The sequence below is a fragment of the Caretta caretta genome, chromosome 11 (assembly GCF_965140235.1).
Source record: "Caretta caretta isolate rCarCar2 chromosome 11, rCarCar1.hap1, whole genome shotgun sequence".
NCBI classification, from domain to species: Eukaryota; Metazoa; Chordata; order Testudines; family Cheloniidae; genus Caretta; species Caretta caretta.
In genome coordinates this window covers 39,566,719-39,590,568 of record NC_134216.1, presented here as the reverse complement: position 1 = coordinate 39,590,568, position 23,850 = coordinate 39,566,719, and the positions used below count along the sequence as shown (strand labels likewise).

Sequence of the window (23,850 nt, the reverse complement as noted above, 5' to 3'; positions counted from 1 at the left end):
CCAGCTCGCGGCGTCCTCTTCAGGACACTGCCCCTCCGGCAGTGCCCACTGCTCCGGTCTCATCCCCTTCTGGGGGTTTGGTGTTATCAGCAGTCCTTCTCTTCGCCCCAGCCACAATGGCCAACTACACCCCAAAGTCTAACCCCCTTTGGCAGGGGTCTGGTGCAGTCCGTGATGGCCACTCCTAACGGCCAGGAGAAAGTGCAAGGAGGAGGGGGGGACCCAGGCCCACTCTCTACTCTGGGTCCCGACCCAGGGACCCTTTGGCGGCAGCCTTCCTGCCTGCCCTCCTTCTCTCCCTTTGTCCATCTCTCTCTCCGGGTCGTTTCCCCTTTGGCCCCTTTGCACCGGGTAGGCCCTTTTTCTCAGGGCCTGCGGCCCGGCAGGTACTGGGCGGGACTTCCCTTCTGCTCCCCCTGCCTGCTCAGCACCGCGCTGTCCCTGGTGCTAGTCTCCTCACACAGGAGACAGACCTTCACCCTCTGAAGGCCTGGGAGAAACTGCCTGCTCCCTTCCTGGGCAGCCTTTATATAGGGCCTAGCCTAGCCCTGATTGGCTGGCTGTAATACTGGCCCTGATTGGCTCTCTAAAGGCCCTCCCTGATTGGCTGCCACCTTGCGCAGCCACTCTGGCCTGTTGTAGCCCAATCTGGCGTGGGGGTGGGGCATCGCCCCACCACATGCACATTAAAGATTAAAATGAAAGAAACATCTACAGTCTTAGAATCTTAACAGTTCACCTTATCTGCAGGAGGCAATCAGAGTTTTGTGTGTTTGTTTTAAACAAGAACTCAATGGAATTAACCCTGAAGCTCAGGTGGAATTTTAGGGGTCTAAAGCTGAATGTATCATTCCCTGACTTCTGATCAACATAAGACAGCAACATGCAGTGTAACAGACTTGCTACATCTAAGGCTGGTGCTCTTTCAAAAGGCTGGTGCACATGTTCTTCGTAAAGAATGATTTCCATGTGGTGAATATTAGCTATCTTTATGCACAGTTGATATTATGGAACCTACATTTATTTCACTGTTTTTACTGTAAAATTGTGTGTCATATGAGTGCCATCTGAACCTTGATTTTAGACTATTTGTCTTTAGTTGAACACTTTCATGTACAGATTGTGGGCTAAGGGCTAAAGAAGGCAGAGCTGAATCTAGGTTTTGCAGGACTCCATCTGCTTTCCTTCAAGTCTGTAAGTGGGAGACCTGGGTTCAAGTCGCAGCTCCACACCAGGCACAGCAGGATTCAAATCTGGTTTTCCCATATCCCAGGTCAGTACTTTAATCATGAGATCATCACCTATTCTGGGGTGGGCTGGTGACTCTCTCTCTGTCTCTTATTTTTTGTAGAAAATGTCTAAAGGTCTCAGGTTAATCCCCATACAGAATGGAAAATTTTTTGAAATCTTCAAAATATTACCAGGATGGGAAAACCATTTTCCACCCATTCCTGCACAATATATAATTTATATATATAAAAGTAAGAACAAGTTCAGTGGACACTAGCATCCTCATTAATTTAAACTTCCTGTTTACTATGGGGATGTTTAGTTCAATACAGTAATAGATAAGGATAAACATTACTACTTATAACTTTGATAGCACACAAGAGTAGTGTACTAACTACCAACCCATTCCTTTTAAATACGTTCCCAGTGCTCAGTTCTTCCAGGACAGTATGATAATATTGACCACCTTCAGAACTAAGAAAATAGAGCCACAAAACAAGTCAACTAATCAACTGAAGAAAAATTATATCCATTTTGCTAAGCCCAGTAATCTTAGCACGTGTTATGGAAGAAGTATATCTTATCACTGTAATGGTGTGGCTCCCACCTCTCACAAGTGCCTCTTCTACTCGGGTGTCTCTACAGTCTTTAAACATGCCTGGCCCAGGTATCAGGCTATATCCCTGGGGCTTTCTCCCTGAAGGCAATGGTTTCACCCTCTGTGGTCTGTTCTGGCTCCAGATCACTAGCTAGGCCACTAAGAAGTTCAGATCCCCTTCTAGGGGTTTATCGCTGTCCAATTATAGGCCGCTTCCCCAGTGGCCTATAGAAGGGACCCAGGTCCACCCAGTATTCTGGGTCCCAGCCCAGAAACACTAAGAATAGCAGCCACTCACCGCTGTGTGCTTTTAATGAAACTGCTTTCAGTTCCCTCGACCACTTCCCCACCACCCCAGTCTTCACTGATGCTTCATCCTTATCTCGGGGCTCTTCCGTGTTCAGGCCCAGCAGCCAGACAGGAGCTCTTTCTCGCTTCCCCGGTCCCTGCCAGCATTGAGCTGTCTGCAGTGCTGTAGTTCCCTTTGGCTAGCCAGGAGCATCGTCTGCATTCCTCTGGCTCCAGGAAGGAACTGCTTGTGTCTGGCTCTGCAGCTCCTTTTTATATGACCCTCCTGGGCCTTGATTGTCTGTTCCCTGCAGCCTTTCTGATTGGCTAGCCCTTTGAGGCCTCCCCCTGATTGGCTGATTCCTGCACAGTCTCTCTAGGCCGCTCGGAGAACTTAGCGCCACTGCTCTTTTCCTGGCCTAGTCCACCCTGTCACAATCACAAATAAACTGCTAAAGGTATTTGAAAACACTGACTGATGTGCCACCCATCCTGCACAAGAGCATGTGGAAAGGACCAGATTACTTCCAGAACTCTGGATTTCTACTGTAGCACAGAGTCCACATGTGACCCTCCTCCCCAGGTTGGTGAAACACCTGGGGATGGGGGACTGGCAAGGGATGAGCCCAAAAAGACAGTGCAGGCTGGGAATCTGGATCCTCAACTAAGCAGATAACAGCCAACTGAGCAAAGGGGCTCACTTAATCTGCTGTACTGTAACACCCCACTTAAGGATAAGACCTATAGAATATAATAGAGATAAAATAATAGGATTAGATGTATATATATTATGCTAAAAACCCACAGAATTTCATAGAGGATTAGATCCCTTCTATAGGCTTTTTGAACCATATAGAGTTCTATAGTTGGAATATAATTCTGTACTAAAATCCACTGAATGATTCACAGAAATCCATGGAAAAGCTATCTATTAAATTCTATAGGACACTCCCATAAGTGCCTCCCCTTGCCATGGCAGGAGCAATAGCCATTGGCCCTGCTCTGTTACTCTGCAGAGGAGAATCACAGAGCGTAAAGCTAGAGTTATTTCATGCCTTAAGGAAGCATTACCGTAAGTTTCCTGTAGATTAGCCTATAGTTTTATGGAAAAGCTGCAAACAATCCTCTTTAATAGAAGAGGATAATGCCTCTGTTATTAAAGGAATCTAATTTGTCAATTCATCCCATTGCATAAGAGATGTGGAAGGAAATGAAACAGACCCATAGCTGGGAACCACCAAATGCTTTTTCTGGTTATTATCGGTATCAGATTTTTGAGTCAATGTAGAATTGGGACAAAATTGTGTATTGCAATGAACAGAGGCAACACAGATAAAATAAAGAAAATGCTTTGCCCACCTCAGGTGCCATCCAAAAGGGTGTTCCCACTGAAGTGTTTCTGCGTAGCCGGGTGCTGGTGAGCTGGGCTGAAACACCTGCAATAAAATGGATTCAGATTTTGGCCTAAAATTAATGATATACTTTCAGTTCAGATTATATCAAGTCTCAGGAAAACAAATACATGATCCTTAAACCAAATCTGGAAAACAACAGTCAAAATCAGAGCAAGATGTATCATTTGTACAAAATTATTTATTAGATGAATTTCACATTTTGCTTTAATCATGACTTGTTCAAGGGCAGATCACAACTTTCTCTAACATATTTGTTATTCAGAATTGTTCAAATAATTGCTCTGAATAATTCTTGGCTTGAAGCTCATTCATTCAAATTCAAACTATTTGACTGGTTACCTAAATCACATGGTCTCTTTCCATTTGCTGACTGGATGAATACAACTTAATCAAGTCTGTAATGCAAGTGCTCACAGAAAGTGAATCTAAAACTTATTTTTCACAAATATTCCCCAATTTTCAGCTAAAATTCACTCTCTGAACCTTTCTGCCAGCAGACTGGCTTTCCAGAAGATTCACAAATGCCCCAGTTCAGCAAGGCTCTTAAGTACATGCTTAGGTCCATGCCTGTGAAGGAAAGCACTGAAGCTCATCTTAACCTTTAGTGTGTAATAAAATAAAGTACATGCTTCAGTGCTTTGCTGAAGAGGAATGAACTAATGTGACAAGTGCAAAAGCAAACACATACAGAGAGCAAAAAGAGCCAAATCAAATTCATTAAAAAATTTGAATAATGTACACAGAAAATGTTCTGCTCTATCCAGTCAACCCAGGTCAAAATACAGTTGAACCTTGGAGTTTCTGAGATTCCAAAAGATTTTACCACTAAGCCAATATTGTCTTCAAAGTATTTCAAATGAATGGGTTTTTTTTCATAAAACATAATGTTGCTTTCCTACAGTATTATCCACAGACAGAGAAAAAATTGTGGAATAGATATAATTTAGCAATGTTTGCTGCTAATAAATAAGAAATTTGGAAGCTGGAACATCAGCTTCCTCAGTTTACACTGTTACCATCCATCCATCCTGCAGTATGCTTCCCAGTATGGTTAGACAGACATGCACTAGCTTTGCTCAAACTAGCTTGCTAAAAATAGCACTGTAACCAGGGCATCAGCTTGGGCTAACCATCCAAGTACATACCCAGAGATTATATCCTCAGGGGGACAATCCAAACTGCCCTCTGGGCTACCCCAGCTACATGCAGTAGCTCAAGCAGAGCTACTGAGCGTCCGTCTACCCATGCTGCAGTGCAGACATTCCTTACGTCTAAGATCCAATACAGTATTTTATTTTTAATCTCAGCATGATTGCAGCCCTTCAGTGATTCCCCCAGTATCACTCTGAACCATGTATTGGTTGCAGCCCTACAGCAAACTTATTTATTTAACTCTGATTCCTACTCACACCTGCAGAATTTGTAGCTGCTATATATAGACTTGTCTATGATACAACCGCATTCGCTCCAACCCCTCAGACAGAGACAAATTCCTACAAGATCTCTATCAAGCATTCTTACAACTACAATACCCACCTGCTGAAGTGAAGAAACAGATTGACAGAGCCAGAAGAGTACCCAGAAGTTACCTACTACTGGACAGGCTCAACAAAGAAAACAACAGAACACCACTAACCATCACCTTCATCCCCCAAATAAAACCTCTCCAACGCATCCTCAAGGATCTACAACCTATCCTGAAGGACGACCCATCACTCTCACAGATCTTGGGAGACAGGCCAGTCCTTGCTTACAGACAGCCCCCCAATCTGAAGCAAATACTCACCAACAACCACGCACCACACAACAGAACCACTAACCCAGGAACCTATCCTTGCAACAAAGCCCGTTGCCAACTGTGTCCACATATCTATTCAGGGGACACCATCATAGGGCCTAATCACATCAGCCACACTATCAGAGGCTCGTTCACCTGTACATCTACCAGTGTGATATATGCCATCATGTGCCAGCAATGCCCCTCTGCCATGTACATTGGTCAAACTGACAGTCTCTACGTAAAAGAATAAATGTGCACAAATCAGACGTCAAGAATTATAACATTCAAAACCAGTTGGAGAACACAATCTCTTCGGTCACTCGATTACAGACCTAAAAGTTGTAACTCTTCAACAAAAAATCTTCAAAAACAGACTCCAATGAGAGACTGCTGAATTGGAATTAATTTGCAAACTGGATACAATTAACTTAGGCTTGAATAGAGACTGGGAGTGGATGGGTCATTACACAAAGTAAAACTATTTCCCCTTGTTTATTCCCCCCCACCGTTCCTCAGACGTTCTTGTCAACTGCTGGAAATGGCCCACCTTGACTATCAGTACAAAAAGTTTCCCCCGCTCTCCTGCTGGTAATAGCTCACCTTAAGTGATCACTCTCGTTACAGTGTGTATGGTAACACCCATTGTTTCATGTTCTCTATGTATATAAATCTCTCCACTGCATTTTCCACTGAATGCATCCGATGAAGTGAACTGTAGCTCACGAAAGCTTATGCTCAAATAAATTTGTTCATCTCTAAGGTGCCACAAGTACTCCTTGTTCTTTTTTCAGAGAGATTAGAATTACAAATGTACACTAAAGTGGTACTGAATACCAATGAGCCAAAAAAAATGTTTTAAAAGAGAAATAAAGAAAAAGAACTGTAGTTCTCAGACATTTTAGGACAATTTATACAGTATGTGTTAATATGTATCATGCTGAAAGCAACTTAAGGAGAAATATAAATATATATTACATCCAAAAAATCTACTTTAAAGGAATGATACAGTTGCAAAGTCAGGCAATCAAAAGTTAAGAAATGCCACAATTAAGGTTGCCTGTGCCACTTTAATTTAGCCCTCTTGAGATAATCTTTAATTACATGATCACATGACCCTGCATATCCCCCACAGGAACCCTGCTACATTCAGTGCACAGAATAGATGGTGTTTATCGAAAGGATTCAATATTTATTTTTATCCTCATTCAATGTGTGGTTCTATGCCTAATTTCTGCCCACCACTCAAACCCTGCACGAAACACAGAACTATAATTTTTCTCATGGGATTTTCTATGGTGTTCTCATCATAGTATCTTAGCATTTTTAAAAAATAATGAATGTATCTTCACAATGCCCCTTTGAGGTTAGGCAGTATTATTATACCTATTTTATACCTGGGTAACTGAGGAACGGAGATTAAAGCCAAAATTCTCAAATGTGTCAACTAATTTTCTGTGCCCAATTTGAGAAGTCTAGGTCTGCTTTTTCAGAGTACTTGGCATTTTAAAGCACTTTATATGTTCAGAGCAGAGCTCCTATATACCACAGCTGCAGCTGAGCAAGGTCAGAACTTTTGAAAAACAGATCCCAGAGTCCTGAAACTCCTGCCTCATTCATTACACACCTTCCTATTTCTGCAACAGATCATAGAATCATAGAATCATAGAATATCAGGGTTGGAAGGGACCCCAGAAGGTCATCTAGTCCAACCCCCTGCTCAAAGCAGGACCAATTCCCAGTTAAATCATCCCAGCCAGGGCTTTGTCAAGCCTGACCTTAAAAACCTCTAAGGAAGGAGATTCTACCATCTCCCTAGGTAACGCATTCCAGTGTTTCACCACCCTCTTAGTGAAAAAGTTTTTCCTAATATCCAATCTAAACCTCCCCCACTGCAACTTGAGACCATTACTCCTCGTTCTGTCATCTGCTACCATTGAGAACAGTCTAGAGCCATCCTCTTTGGAACCCCCTTTCAGGTAGTTGAAAGCAGCTATCAAATCCCCCCTCATTCTTCTCTTCTGCAGGCTAAACAATCCCAGCTCCCTCAGCCTCTCCTCATAACTCATGTGTTCCAGTCCCCTAATCATTTTTGTTGCCCTTCGCTGGACTCTCTCCAATTTATCCACATCCTTCTTGAAGTGTGGGGCCCAAAACTGGACACAGTACTCCAGATGAGGCCTCACCAATGTCAAATAGAGGGGAACGATCACGTCCCTCGATCTGCTCGCTATGCCTCTACTTATACATCCCAAAATGCCATTGGCCTTCTTGGCAACAAGGGCACACTGCTGACTCATATCCAGCTTCTCGTCCACTGTCACCCCTAGGTCCTTTTCCGCAGAACTGCTGCCTAGCCATTCGGTCCCTAGTCTGTAGCTGTGCATTGGGTTCTTCCGTCCTAAGTGCAGGACCCTGCCCTTATCCTTATTGAACCTCATCAGATTTCTTTTGGCCCAATCCTCCAATTTGTCTAGGTCTTTCTGTATCCTATCCCTCCCCTCCAGCGTATCTACCACTCCTCCCAGTTTAGTATCATCCGCAAATTTGCTGAGAGTGCAATCCACACCATCCTCCAGATCATTTATGAAGATATTGAACAAAACCGGCCCCAGGACCGACCCTTGGGGTACTCCACTTGATACCGGCTGCCAACTAGATATGGAGCCATTGATCACTACCCGTTGAGCCCGACAATCTAGCCAGCTTTCTACCCACCTTGTAGTGCATTCATCCAGCCCATACTTCCTTAACTTGCTGACAAGAATACTGTGGGAGACCGTGTCAAAAGCTTTGCTAAAGTCAAGAAACAATACATCCACTGCTTTCCCTTCATCCACAGAACCAGTAATCTCATCATAAAAGGCGATTAGATTAGTCAGGCATGACCTTCCCTTGGTGAATCCATGCTGGCTGTTCCTGATCACTTTCCTCTCATGCAAGTGCTTCAGGATTGATTCTTTGAGGACCTGCTCCAGATGATGCAGGCGTAATACAGACAACAGCATCATTCACTACACAGCCCTGTTTCATACCCCAAGAAGGTCCATCCAGTGCACAAATGAGGCAGGGCTCCTGCCCTATCCTCTTCCCCATAACTAACCCACAAACTCCTGTGCCATGTCCCCCCACACCAGTTCCTGCCCCTATCCTCCCATTGCCCTTTCTCCTCCTTCTGTTCTTGCCTGTGTTCTCTCCCCCTGCTCCTATTCCCTATCTGTGGCTCCTGCCCCTTTCCCCCGTCCCTCTGCTCTTGCGCCTCTTGTTCCTATTCCTGCACCCGTTGGTCTTCTGTCTCCCTCTGCTCTTGCCCCTTTTCCAAATTTTTAGTTTCCTGTTCATAGCCACCCCCACAGCAGGGATGGTTCTTGGAGTGTCACCCTGGGCACCAAATCACCCTGCCACTCAGCTTTTTTGTTTGTTTTTACTCTACTGATTAGCTGCAGGCAGGAAGGGATCAAAAACAAGCCACAGCCAGCCACTCAGGGGCATGGGGCTGCAAATGTTTTCCACCCTGGCCAGCAAAATGGCTAGCGCCATTGCTGCTCCCCAGACTCCTGTTCCACCACCCTGAATCTCTTCCTCACCTTCTGAATTTGAGTCACACTGTTTCCTCCTTCCCCTTCACACTACCTGCAGCAAGGGGATCCAGAACACTGGAGAGATTGTTTCCCTGTCAACTCTGCTCTCAGTTCCTGGGCCTGGGTCCACAACATCCCTTGGTAACCAAGAGGAGTAACTGCAGGGAAAGTGTTGCCCAGTCCCTGGAGCCCCAGAATAGGGCATGCTCAGTCAGCCCTTTTGTGAGGATTGCACATGCATAGTCCTGTCACATGCAAGGGCTGTGAGGGGATGGCATGGGGCATGCTCAGTCACTCCCTGGAGATGGCACATGTACAGTCCTGTCACACACAGGAGCATGCTCAGTTCACTCAGAACCTTAAGAGAACTTAGGTGCAAACTCTAGTAAATCTCTACTGAGTATGTGTGAATTGCAATTTTTTAGACAGTCACAACTCAACCAAATTTGGGCAAATTGTCAGAGGACAGACAGAGTCACGTCCCGGACATTAGGGGATCCCCCTGCCAAATTTAAAAGTCTCTGCTCCAAAGAGTGGGAGTGCTAGAGCTTCTTGGTGAAATCATTGTCAGTATTTGTTAAACACTGGAAAAACAACACACTTTTCCCTAAGCTCATTCTAAGAAACTCTAACCTCAAGCTGTAGTTTCCTCCTTCATATCAATATGTCCAGTGGTGTGTTCTTGTTTTAGAAAGGAAAAGGAAGATTTCTGCCAGTCTACACTAGTTATTGCTCAAGATTATACTGGCAAAACCGCCTCAAATGAAAAGTAGCGTTGCTGTAACTGTGTCGGTCCCAGGGCATTAAAGAGACAAGGTGGGTGAGGTAATATCTTTTATTGGATCAACTTCTGTCAGTATGAGAGACAAGCTTGTGAGCTTACAGAGAGCTCGTCTTCAACTCTGGGAAATTTATTCAGATTGTTACAGTTAAATACAAGATGGAACAATTATGCTAAACAATCTGTTCCATCTTGTATTTAGCTGTAACAAGCTGAATAAATTTCCCAGACCTGTGTGGCATGGAAGCTTGTCTCTCTCACTGACAGAAGTTGGTCCAATAAAAATATTACCTCACCTACCTTGTCTCTCTAATGAAAAGTGATTTTTAGCCCCACCATTAAATGCCAAAGAGATTACTAGACTATCACTAGTTTTGCCTTAGGCCACATATGTTTCTCCCAGCGCCACTTAAAATTGAGTGTCTCTACACTCAACAGTAATGAATTTCTGTCCCTAGCAGCTAATAAAGAGGCATCTGCTTCCTAAATTTATTCCACAAACAATCACAAACAGATTTTAAATATAATGCTAGTTTTATAATATTGTGACATTAAAATAGTTACGTTTGTTTTCCCCTTCATACATCATATTATAATTCTGGGCCATTCCTTTATTGCCAGAATTCTGGCATGCCAGTTTTATGGTACTTTCTCGTTATATGAATATTTTACTTTAGCAACATGCAGAGTTAGGCAAACAGCTGTACAGTACTGTATTTTCAAAACTGTTTATCTAACACTTTATACTGACTCACTATGATTTCATATATTACTATTTTCCTGCTCCCTTTACTGTTAATAAAATTTCTCTTTATATGTACATATCTGATTCTAGAGAGGAACTACAGCATTCTTTTACTTTACTAAACGTATATGTATTTCAACATAGAAATATTCATCTGGGGTTAAATTCTATTGCAAAGTTCCCTTCCTCTGTCTCTCTCTTTATGCCTCTTGTGATGTTTCCAGTCCTGCCAGGCTCATATCTAACAGCAGTAATCACAAATTAAATGGATCTGTTAGTTTGTGGACCCATAGGACCACTTTACCTTCTGCTCAGAGGGAATAAATGTGCTTAAGGCTAGTGAAAGCCATTTGAAAGAGAAGAATGTATCCTTTTCATATGCAAAAGATGAAATATTTAAATTTAAATGAGAGACAACTTCCCTGAGATATGACATTCCTAATGGAATGCAAAAGTGTTTCAAAAATAAAATGGCTTTTTAAAAATTATTGTTTTAAAAAGCCTAAAATAGATTTTCTGACAGGATTTCCTAGATTGCTCTATCTGCTACTTTTCCCCATCACTTCCTAAATATCTCAAGATTCCTCCTGGAAAATTTTTCTCAGTAATTGGTGTTCCAGAAACGCCTCTACTTTCTGAGTGGAAAATAAATGGATGCCTTTGGCTAAACTGCACACATCAAGAAAACAAATAGTAAGCCATCATTACCAAAGTCAACAAGCTTGACTCCTCCTTCTGCTGTCAGAAGAATGTTGTTCCCTTTGACGTCACGATGGATGATTCGGTTATTGTGTAAATGTTGAAGGCCCTGTATGCCCATGACGACAAAAAATAAGTTTACTCACTTATTTAAAAACAATTACCCTACTATTAGGGAGTGTAATGAAGACAATCTGCTCCTCACTATAGAAACATCTGTCCACTTGATCACATGCTTGATATGCCCCCCTGCTGCTATAACAGCCAGCATAATATTGTCATTATTACCATAGTTTATAAATGGAAAATGTATGAGATGGGTAAATTGCACCCTCTACTGTCATTACAAGCCCGATGAACATCCTTACCAAGAGAGCACCATATAAGATGTATGAGATTATAGCTTCATCCAACCGTTGGCCACGCTTCAGCAGGCCTTTGACAAGATCTGTGACAGAACCTCCATTACACAGCTGTGAAGAGAATGGGGAAGGAAAAAAAGAAACAAAACACAAGACCTCTATTACTCAACAGACTTGCTTAGGTTGTGAATTCCTACTATAGGAGTCTGAAACATAACACAAATCCCAAACCAAGTAGATTTCCGCCTACAATTATTTAAGTTGTCATTCTTGTCATAGAGCATATTTTATTAACAATGTTGACAATAAATCACAGTACTTCGGGGGGAGGGTGAAAAGCAGAAGTCAGAGATTGTAAAATTTAACTAAAAGTGAAATATTAAAACAGAAAAACTATATTTTATTATAAAAACAGAATCTATAGATCCGGTTTAATTTATTTGAGTATTTTTACAATAATACGTGCGTTGTCTTTTTGAAAAACTGCCTTTGTGTGAAGAAAAGGCCAGAAAAGACAAGATTGATGCACTTGATAACTGGGAGGCAACAAATTACAGTCATTTCAAACCTTCACTCCATCAATGCTCCTGCTGGCAGGCAATATAAAATAGACAGCAGCCATATCTCTATACTCAGACTTGATGGCGTGCTCTGCCAACAACTGAGATTAAACATTCTGATCCAGAAAAGCACAGCTTCTTGCAAGCACTTTCCATTAATGGGCTGCCATACATCAAAGGAGGAGGAGGAGAAAAAGTAAAATTAGAACCTTTGTAAATGTGTTTTCACCCACATCATTAGTTCATCATCCATGCCCTTCTAGCAACTGTTTCCCTCTCATCCTCCTGCTCTCTCCCACTTTCTCCTTTTCTTACTTTTATATTTACAACAACTGTATGACACTTCAAATTAAAAGGAGCGTTGTTTGGAAGGGGGGTTTTTTGGGAGGAAGGGGGTCATTATATTTGTTCTTCTGGAGTCACCTCTTATTTTTGCAGAGCGGTCCCTTCTATACCATACCAAGCTTTCTGTCACATAAAAATCATATGTCTATATCAACAGGATATTTGAACTCAGATCTAAATTCCCTTTGCATTGCCAATATTCAGCCTAAAACTCTAATGCATAAAATCAAACAAATGGCATGAAACCAAATACTAAAATCCTCCTTTGAAATCTGGTGATCTACTTCTCTTTTGTTTTTCCTTTCATCTCTAAATTTTGTCAATCTAGTATCAGTCTCTCTGCACGTTAATTTGCTATGTGCTATGGGAGGTGTGGATATTTTTCACCATACATTGTCACCATTACTGTAGGACTAAAAAAACTATTAGAATTCTGAACTTTTCTGCACATGAAAAGTGCATTATGCTAGCTACTTAGGATCCAGAACACGTGATATACTGGCTTCCTTTATGCAAATAAGCTACTGAAATAATATTCCATCAGTGGCTGATGCAAGAGTTTGCCTTTCCTTTTTTACTTGGTAGCTTGTTCCATCCAGTTGGGAGAGTCCTTAAGCCACTATCATACACCAAATACATCTGAAGATGAACTAAAACCTTAGGTGGAAGGGAGTGTGTGTGCTTACTTACCCATGTTTAGTTATTTGCCTGGGGAGCAATCAATGCCATGTATAGTCTTTATTATCTTTATTGTACTCTCTGTGTACTATTGAGATGTGTTGTGCTAATTTTATTTGCATTCTTTTTTCACTAAAAGCTGAAGCCAAACAGAAAAGTAATCCCAAGTAATGAGCTATGGTAATGAGCTATGAAGCCATTCAGCTCTAGGCCACCACTTCAAACCCAACCCAAGTTGATTGAAAGTGATACAGTCTTATGGCTGTTCAGTAGCATATATGAAATCAATCACCTTCTCTCCAAATAGCTAAGTACCCACAACATAAAGACCACCACCAATTTTGACAGTGACACCTGTGTTGGTAGTCAATAGAGAGCTCTGGAATGAAATGATCATGGACACTGAACTAGCCCCCTGCCCCTAGAGGTGGTCCTTACATAAGAGAATTAATGCATGTTTTTAGGGAAGAGTGGTTAAGCCCTCATTACACAGCTGTGTGATATATCTTTTCTATGAATAAATATAAAATGTTAGTTCTCAATGCACCTTCCACCATCATATAAAATTAAATTAAGGGCCCACTTCTATTTCCCTTACTCACTTTGAATAGTACCTTACCATGGACTTTAATGGAACTACTCACCTGACTAAGGGATAGCTCATAGTAAGTAAATGTTGCAGAATAGTGCAAGAAAAAAAATTTTAATTAGAAAATTTTAAAGATGCTCATCACAATGATGATATGATTTCATCAAAGAAACAGTGATCACAGTAACTGAGAGCTTTGTATATACCCTTTTATTGAAAAAAATTATTACACTATTATAAAATGTAATTGCTGTGCACAGACAAATCTGTGTGCAATTCTAAGGCAAGGAATATTTCCACGGTCAACTGTTTCAATAAACTTGTCATATCTAAGGAAAATGAGAAGTTTTGTCTTAAATTTCTTTACAGATTTTAAATTAGGTGCACCAAAAACAACAAGCTATACATCATTAATGCAAAAAGCTAGCTTGAGGAAATGGTATGTTCTTCTGACATTCATGACTGTATTATACAGAACAGCATGTCTGATATACTTTGGGATAAGAGCATTAGCTGTTTTTCTATTAGTCATTAAGAACCCATACAGCAAAAAAACCTGCTAATCATTTTGATAGCCATTGAAACTTATTATGAAAATTGGCATATGGTACCAAATCCTGTCCTCCATACTGTATAATGCTGCAATGCATAAAAGTCAGGTTTATTGTATTACTGGGACAGGGATAAAGTAGAGCATAAAGTGATAGTACTTTACTCTGATTCCACCCACAATCCCAGAATAGCTGGATGGTCCTTCTAAAATGATCAGTAACAAACAAGTTAGTACTCACATTTATATTGATGTAACTATGTTATAGAAAAATACTGCTATGGTGCCACACCCCCTATAAGATCACTCTAATCTCTGTGCTGGGCTCAATACACAATTAATCCTTTAGGAACATCCTAATCATCTGAGTGAAATCTTGGACCTACTGCAGTCAGACAATGACATTAACTGCAGTGAATGACAGAACACGTGAGCCAGAATGACATCCCTCATTTTGAGAACACTGAAAGCCTGCTAAAGGGGCAAAGTCTACATAAGCCATTTAAAGTGCTAGATATTCAACAGCATCCTGCTATTAATTTTACACTGCCATAAGACAGTTTTCCCCTTACATTCTCTCAGCCCACATTTGCAATGGGTCCCAGGTTTGGTAAATACTGTGTGTGGTACTTCATCCTGAAGTCATCTTTTGGATTATCCAAAATGAGACCTTGACTTCTCAACACTAACACAGATGTTTTCTCCAGCATGGAAGGCCAGTTTACTTTCAAGTAAGAAAACTACTGTGGAGCTCATTCTATGTTTCTGAAGACAGAACAAAGTACCTTGAATGGCAATAAAGTGCTGATACCAAGCCCCCATGTCTGGGGCTTGTCACTGAATAATCACTGAGTGTGTTTTTTTGAAGGGTGAATCTGCAAACACCTCCCACGGCCAGACTGTTTGATCAATATCTCTAAACACAGAAAAAAATTCTAAGGTTTGTCTCTCAGTACAGAGCATAGAGACCCATCATTTGTTGTTTCTGTTTTGTTCACTTCTAAAGGGGAGCACCTCGCCCTGAAAATCCATTTTAATTACATTCTAACATTATCAAAATATCTTACCTCAAGAACCAGCCAGAGCTGACCTCCCACGTATTGATCTGCTTTGTAAAACATTCCATAAAACTTAACAACATTGGGATGATTGGGAAGAAACTGTAAAATATTATATTCTGCTTCAATTTCCTCATCCACATCCTAAATGAAAAACACAAACAAATATGGTGTATAAATAAATAATAATTCAGTACAACAAACAAGTGAATCTTCATGGATAAAAAGGAGTATCTATATATTATTTTATGCTTTGAAATGTCTTTATTGTGATGCACTGAAAACAATCTGATCAAATAATAAAATCTGGTCAAAAACCAGTCACACCACAATTGTCTTATTGCAAATAAAAGTGTGAACTCCATGTGGAGTCAGTAGTTTTGCCTCAAGGGTACTCTTAATGCATAACACACTGCTACCACAAAAGCAAAAATGATGCTTCGCTCTGCTCACTTGTCTAAATGGAAAATTTGCATATATATCTTTTCTAATCTGTTCATTAAATCTGCATTTCTGATGGTTGAACTACTGTAAACACATGTATCTTAGCTTCATTTTTTTCTTTTTAAGGTAATCTAGTTATATAGCAGTTTTAAAAGACATTAAATGGGACATGAATAAAAATAACTACATCTTTAAAAAAGGAGAAATAAAGCCCACAGTGGAAAACAGACACAACAGGAACTATTAAACAGAGCGAAAATCAAAATCTACAAGATAAGCAAAAATTTGCCTAAAGAGGGATTTTTGTGAAGATGAAATAACAAAGTACCAACTATATTGCACAATAACCCACATGAGCCCCAGTTCAGCAAAGCACATGCTTAAGTGTATTCCTATTCAGCACAGACTTTGACTTTAACAGGACTTGAGCACATGCTTCAAAGTTAAGCATGTGCTTAAATAATTTGCTGAATTGGGATAGTTTGCTGTATCAAGACCCTGGTACTTTATTCCGTTAATCACATATTACTTAGTACATTCCTCTGACTCATATTGTACAAGGGATGAACAAGTTGTATTTCTGTAAATAAAAAAGGGGCAACTTTTCTCAGTAAGGGTTTTAGTCTGAATGTCCCAGTCAAATTCCAATGTGGATAATTACACACTGAAATACTGTGGTTTCTATTGGACACAATATTTGTCACACATTGAGGTGTAGGTGGTACAACCTACTGGTCAGAACAGGAGTCTGGCCTCGTGATCAGAGCAGAATCAGAGGGCAGAACTGGAGGCATGGTCAGGAGGCAAGTGAATGGTCAGCACCAGGGGTCAGAATAGAGCCCCAGGGCAGAGCTGATGTCATGGTTAGGAGACAAGCCAGTGGTCAGAGCCAGTAGCTATGAATTAGGGGGTTGGAGGTATGCAGAGATTAGGGATGGAATGGAGCAGGCAAGGAGTGGAGCAAGGGCTGAACAGGAGCAGGTCTGATGCAGCTATGGGCATGGAACACATTGAGCAGCCACTCTGCTCCTGTTGCTACCAGGCTTAAATAGGGATCTGTTGACCCTTCTGTCCAATCAGGGAGCACAATCACTTTGTGAGGGTTTACTGAGTCCATTCAAGATCATTGCATTGTTAGGTGACCATGCCCAGCGCCAACTGAGTTTCTGACAGTATTCCCCCCTTGTGGGCTCCTCCTAGGGGCTCATGGCCCTTGCTTGTCAGGGTATCTTCAGTGAAATTCCCTCAGTAGATCAAGAATGCGAACGTTTTCTTCTGGTTCCCAGAATCACTCCTCTGGCCCATACCCCTTCCAGTCTGTCAGATACTGGAGCTTCCCCCTGACTTATTGGGAGACGAAGACCTGTTGGATTTCATATGCCTCCTGCCGATGGACAGAGGGTGGAGGAGGATCTACCCAGTTGGGGAAAAAATTGTCAACAAACGGCTTAAGGAGAGAAACATGAAAGACAGGTGAATCTTGAGGGATTCTGGCAGTTGAAGCTTAAAGGCCACTGGTTTATTATTATTACTGGTCTAATACTTGACCAGGTATTGATGGTCAACCTTGACCGAAAGATGGCCTGTTCTCAGATTCCCAGTTAAGAGCCTGACCTTAGCCCCTACTGCAAGGTTAGGGGCAGCCTATCGCTTTCAGACCATGTAATGCTTATAAGTTTCTTTACTGGCAAGTAAGTGTTCCTTGAGTTTCTGGCATGTTTTCTGGACCATATCCATGTCCCCCAGTACAGCAGAGCCTTCGGGCAGGTTTGGATGGAATCAGAGGTGAAAACCAAAATTTGCAAAGAATAGAGTGTGTTGGGTGTAAGTGTGGGTTGAACTGTTGTATACAAACTCAGCCAAACAGTACTGGGAGCCAATCATCCTGACAGAAATTCAGAAAACAGAAGAGATACTGCTTCAGGGTCTGACTGCCTCTTTCAGTTTGATCATCAGTCTGCAGATGGGAGGCTGTTAAGGTGAGGAATTTAGTGCTGAGAAAGTGAAGAAATTCCTGCCAGAATCAAGAAATAAATAAAGGCTCTCAGTCCAAAATGGTGCATGTCAGTATGCCATGGTACGTGCACATGAAAGTTGTGCTCCAGGAAAGCTTGTGCTGTTTCATGGGCAGATGACATAGAGCAGCAGGGTATAAAATGGGCCATCTTGGACAGGAAGTCCACTTGAGTCAGGATAACTGAGTGCTGTTGGAGGTGCAGGAACTCCACTATAAAGTCCATTGAGAGGGTGGACCAAGGAAATGGAGGTTTGGGGAGGGGCTGTGTAGCGGGGTAGTCACCCGCTCTGGCCCTGAAAGAGCTAAAATAGCCCTAGGAAAGGGCTGCCCAGGGGAGCCAATGGGCTAGGCTGATTGGGGAAGGAGCCACAGCTGGGGCCACGCCTTAATCAGGCCACAGCTGGCCCTATAAAAGGGCTGTGAGCCAGGAGCTCAAAAAGACTTTCTCTCTCTAGCTGTAGAGAGAGAAGGACCTGGCTGCCTGGGAGTTGAGCAGGGTACCTGAATGGAGCAGGGCTGGGGAAAGGCCAGAGGAGCTGGGGAGCTCCAGCCTGGAGAACCCCCAGGCTGAAGGCCCAAAGCAGGTACTGGGGTTGCAGAGGGGCAGCCCAGGGTTAGGCAAAGGCAGCAGGTCCAAAACCCTCCTTGCTGATGATAAGTGGTTTACAGACTGCAGTCTGCCCCAGTGAGCGGGGGCTAGATCATGACTGGCAGTAGCCACTGAGGCAAGGGGGGATAGAGAGTTGGGGGTTCCCCTGGGTGGGGAGACCCAGATTGTGGGTTACTGCTGGGGGCAGAACCCTGATGTAAAGGGGCACCAGGGTCCGGAAGGGACATGGGGGCCAGCGGCAGGCAAGACACTGACCTGCAGAGGGCGCTCCATGCTGGAAGAGCTAATTCCCGAGACAACCAGCAGGAGGCACCGCACCAGTGAGTAATCGCCTAGCTACAGGCTGAAAGAGGCCCATATAGTTGTCTCACAGGTTCTTCATACAGGCACAGAGGTCACAGGACTTCACATAGTTTTTAACATCTGTTCATAGGGTCAGCCACCAGAAGTAACTGGTAATCAGGTACCAGGTTTTTAATTGGGCACAATGTCCTGCCATGGGTGAATCATGGCACAACCTTAGCACCTGAAGTTGGGAGCTGGAAAGTGGTCATCATGTGACTAGTGAGGGCCCCACAGACAAATTGGGAGGGTTTAAGGAGAGTGTGAGGGCTTTCTGCTCCACCTCACAGTACTCGTCCTTGCAGGACAAGGCATTTGCCTTCTCATTCTTAGACCATGGATACTAGGTACCCATAAAGTCAAACTGGGAGAGGAAAAGGACCCAGCGAAACTGACATTGGTTGAGTCATTGTGTTGTCTGTAGATGCTCCAAAATCTGATCTATCCAGACTTGGACAGGGGCATAGGCCCCCTCAAGGAGGTGGTACCACTCCTCAAAGGCAGCACTGATGACCAGGAGCTCCTTGTCCCATACATCTCTCACCAGGAGTCATTTTCCAAGAGAAGGCAGCACAGGAATGAAGCAACTGGTGAGAGGACCATACCTATTGCAAAGTCCAAGGCATTAGTCTCAACTATGAAGGCCTTTGTAGGGTCTGGATGGGTCAAAATGGGGGCAGAAATAAACAACTTTTTCATGTGGTTGAAAGCCCCCTGCATGTCAGGGGATCAAGTGAACTTAAGTCTATTCTTGAGGAGGGACATTATAGGGGCTACCAGGTCAAAGAATCCTTGGATGAATCGCTGGTACAAATTTATGAATACAAGAAACCATTGCACTCCACACATATTCAAGGGTGCCTTCCACTTGGTGATGGCTGCAACCTTGTTGGGGTCCTGCTGGAGAGATGAGACAGCCCAGAAACTCCACAGTATCCTTGTCAAATTCACATTTCTTGTGTTTCACATAAAATTGATTTTGGTGAAGCCAATCAAGAATGGTGTGGCACATGGTCGTCATGGAGTTCTTGGTTTTCTGGAAAAAATGAGATCATCTAAGATAATCACAAATTGAGGATATCTCTGAAGACATTGTTCATGAAATGCTGGAAAGTTGGAGGGGCATTACGCAGACCAAACAGTTTGACCAAATATTCAAAATGGCCATAGCTAGTTCAAACCATTTTCTTCCATTCATCCCCCTGTTGGACTCTGACCAGGTGGTATGCTCAATGCAGATCTAGCTTCATGAAGACCTGAGCCAAATGGATTCTTTCCAGGAGTTTGTTTATGAGAGGAAGAGGATATTGATTACAGACAATTATCTTTTTTAGGGCTGGATAAGCAACGTAAGGTCAGAGGGAGCCATCCTTCTTAGGCACAAAATAGATAGATGTTCCCATGGGGGAAGTCAAAGGGTGGATGAACCCGTTACATAGATTTTCTTCAAGGTACTCCTGGAGGGCCTGCAGCTCAGGTTCAGATAAGGAAATATGCATCCAAAAGGAACCTCGGTTGAAGACTGATTGGGTAATCATAACTGTGGTGAGGAGGTAGGGCATGATCCTTCTGTTTGCTGAATACTCTGACATATTCTAGGTATTTGGCAGGAATTTCAGGCACTGCTCATAAATCTTTGGTTCCTAACTCTGGATCCTTCAGGGGCTTCAGCGTACTGCAGAACGTGACCAGCCATTGGCTTGAGCTGCGGAGGCATGTTCGTTGGCACCGCAGGGAACACAACAGTATAGATCATGGGCACAATCTAATTCGGGGGTCATGAATGGCAAATCAGGGGATACCAAGGACGCCTGGTGAGTACAAAGCACGGATGACCCTGAACTGCAAGATGCCTCAGTGACCACCAAAGGTAATGACCTCCAGGAGAGCTGTCTGATGCTTAATGGGGCCTGAAGAGAGAAGTGACCCATTGATAGCCTTGACAAGCTCAGGGAAATCCTTGCAAAGGATTCCATACCCCTTAATGAACTCCTGGTCAATGAAATTGCCAGAGATGTCCAAGTCAACCAGTGTTCTAAGTGGACATGAGGGATGGCAGAATGCCACAATTGAAGAGGGAGACAGAGCAGGGAAGCGTGCTGGTTAGGGATTGCCAAGATTCTGGCAGATAGCTGGCTGCACAGCTTGCTGTGGGGAAGAGGGGAGCATTGACCCAACTCTAGCCCCCCCCACACTGGGACTAGGCTTTGGTGCTTCCCAAGCTGGAGGTGGACCAGTCTTTGGTAGGACACCCTGCTGCAACATGCCTGGGCATCCCACAATATAGGCACAACCCTAATGCCTGATAAGGATTTTTTTGTTGGCAGAGAGGTACGGCTCAGTCAACTTGCATCATTTTGGGGTCTGATAGGGCAATAGGAGCTCCAGGAGACATAAGAATTCTGACCAGCAGGGGTCTGGTGGCCTGTTGTTTTTCTTAGGCTCCCTCTGTTAGCTGATCATCAATCCTAAAACAAAGATCAATTAAGGCTCCCAGACTAGGTGGAAGTTCCACCCATGCTAATTCATCTTTGATTGGGTCATTGAGTCCCTGCTTGAAGTTGTGTCTCTGCACAGTGGATATCTGCAGCCAGACATTTAAATTCCTCTGCATATTTGGTGATAGAACCAAGACACTGCCAGAGGACATGGAGAGCAGCTTCTTCAGTATATTCTTGATTAGGATAATCAAAGATACTCTCTGTTGCCTAAACAAAGTTCTCAAAGTGTTCAAGGAGAGGACTGGACCCCTGCAGGAGTGGTGATGCCTACTTCAGGGCCTCTCCAGTGGGCAGACTAAGCACTAATCCCACTTGGGACTGATCCATGGAGCATGACTGTAGCCACAACATGAACTGGAATCCACAAAACTTGGCATGATCCCTATTTAATTTATCAGGTAGGGGCAGCTTAGGCTCACAAAAAGTGGGTGCATGATTTGGGAGTACAGAAGACACTGCCTGGACATGTACCTGGGCCTGGAGGGACGCACTGTGGTCACACAGCATGGTGATCTGAACCTGAAGTTCCTGTAGGACCCCAACAACCTCTGAGAAGGTGGGTTGGCCTCCTTCTGGGGCCCCTCTATGCCAGCTAGTAGGCTGCTCAAACTGTCACACACCAAGGTATACGCAGTGAGACCTAGTGGTCAGAGCAGGGGTCTGGCTTAGTGGCTGGAGCAGAATCAGAGGGTAGAACTGGAGACAAGCCAATGGTTGGAGCCAGAGATCAAAACAGAAGCAAAGGGCAGAGCTGGAGCTGTGGTCAGGAGATAAGCTGGTGGTTAGAGCCAGGAGTTAGGGGGTTCAGAGGTAGGCAGGGCTAGAGAAGAGCAGGTAAGGAGGCAAGGGCAGGACAGGAAGCAGGTCTGACGCAGCTTCAGGTGCTGCTAATGCAACCAGGTTTAAATAGGGATCAGTTGGCTCTTCCATCCAGTCAGGGAGAACAGTCACTTAATGAGGGTTTACTGGGCCCTGCTGAGCTCATTGGGTTGCTAGGCGACTGCAGCCAGCTGAGTCCCTGACAATATTCTTCTTCAATTCCTGTCTTAACTATTGTGCACTGTCTCTGTGCACTGTTAAAAAGCTGCTGCTTTCTATTCTACAGCTGGCAGCACTTTGGTGGTGGGTGAAGGAATTCCATTGCAGAGTTTGTATAGATTTGACAGTGATATGGATCCTTTATGATGAACAGCACTATAAGAATGTAAGATATTACCATTAGTGTACTGGAAATGCCACCATGCAATCTGATCATATTCCTGCTCCAACTGCTGCAACCTTGGATACCTAAAATCTGTACCAGCGAACTGCCTAGGTGCACTGCCAGAAATCAAGGTCAGCATGAATGCTGATTTTGAATAACACATAAGGCTATGAAAGGGGCAGATCTTACCAAGTGCTAAGCAACTTTCACTCCCACTGATGTCAGAAGTCTTTGTGAGTTGAAAGTGTTCAGAACTAGAGTTGGCTGAAAACCACAAAACAGGGTGCAATTTCCAAGTGGCTGTTTGGGTCAACCAGATTCATGCCCCTCATTCTTGTGATGTTTAGGGGTTGGCTGTTCATCATACGAACACACACATTTGTATGTGAACAAGTATATTCCCTACTTATTTACCATCTGCTGTGTGTCATTTGCAATTTGCTCTTCTGCTGTTTGAAAAATTTCAGTCATCCAATAAGGGAGCAGAAATGATACCATGTGTCTTAAATGACCAGTCACTCAGTGAGAATAGTTTGAGTGAACAGTTTTCTAACATCTCATTTATGCAAACAAGTTTCAGCCAAACTACTGATGAATATTTGTGAATAATGACTAACCATACAATTTTGTCAAGTCATAGAAAAAAGGCAAAATTAATTATTCTAAACAGATAATTCAGTCTGCTCTCCAGAGCACCTTGTAGGACTGTGTCCTAAATTATACAAAAGAGCCTTACGAAGGGGTCAGTATGAGGCTGGATGCAGGGTTTAATCAGTTTTTTTTTTCTCTTTCCAAACCAAGTAGCCCACCCCTGCTCATAATATATTTAACAGTTCCCTCCAGGATATTTTCAGTTTGCCTAAACTTTGAGTCAGAGCTTCAAGCCTGTTTGAGAGTAAAACCTTTTAATTGTAACAATGAAGATATTATTAAAATAGGATTATAATCTTTTACTTACACTGATAGGATCCAGAATTTTTACTGCAGCCAGACTCCCATCTTTCTTATTGGCAACCTTATAGACTTTACCATAAGTGCCTTTTCCAATGGTCTCTATAATTTCCCAGGTATCTGAGGGATCAGCTAATGATGCCTGTCCAATCATATTGGGATTATATTGAAATAATCCATATAGTGGCGCCCTGGAGAACAAAGTTTGTACATTCGTTAAATGTTATGGGATTTAACAAACTGTTTCTTATTCATTTATTTATTTAACAAGCTATCTGAGGAAACAGATCAAGCACAGAATATGGAACAGAATGGAAACAATAAGCTGCTATTGATGGCTTCCTTCTGCCCTGAGCACTACTGCTAGCCATAGAGCACTGAACCAACAGGGCAGGCAAAGGAAGAGCCAAATCAGAATCCAGAACCTCACCAATGAATAAATAAATATGGCCCCACTGAACATTTCATTTTCCCAGTCTTCAGCTTTACAGGTTTGGAGTACTCTGCCCATTGCCTGGAAAACCA

The 23,850-nt window shown here is 42.9% G+C and overlaps 1 protein-coding gene across 7 annotated transcripts in view; it reads right to left on the bottom strand.

Annotated features, from left to right (window-relative positions):
• MYO3B (myosin IIIB) overlaps positions 1 to 23,850 on the bottom strand; it is a 341,188-nt gene that overhangs the window by 275,951 nt on the left and 41,387 nt on the right. For all 7 annotated transcript variants that reach the window (XM_048870184.2, XM_048870183.2, XM_048870181.2 and 4 more), the window contains 5 exons: positions 23,333 to 23,516; positions 15,266 to 15,400; positions 11,483 to 11,587; positions 11,124 to 11,223; positions 3,476 to 3,552 (listed from right to left, as the gene is read on the bottom strand). In XM_048870184.2, the coding sequence (XP_048726141.1) occupies positions 3,476 to 3,552; positions 11,124 to 11,223; positions 11,483 to 11,587; positions 15,266 to 15,400; positions 23,333 to 23,479 (564 nt within the window). In that variant the 5' untranslated portion in view covers positions 23,480 to 23,516. The remainder of the gene's footprint in view (positions 1 to 3,475; positions 3,553 to 11,123; positions 11,224 to 11,482; positions 11,588 to 15,265; positions 15,401 to 23,332; positions 23,517 to 23,850) is intronic.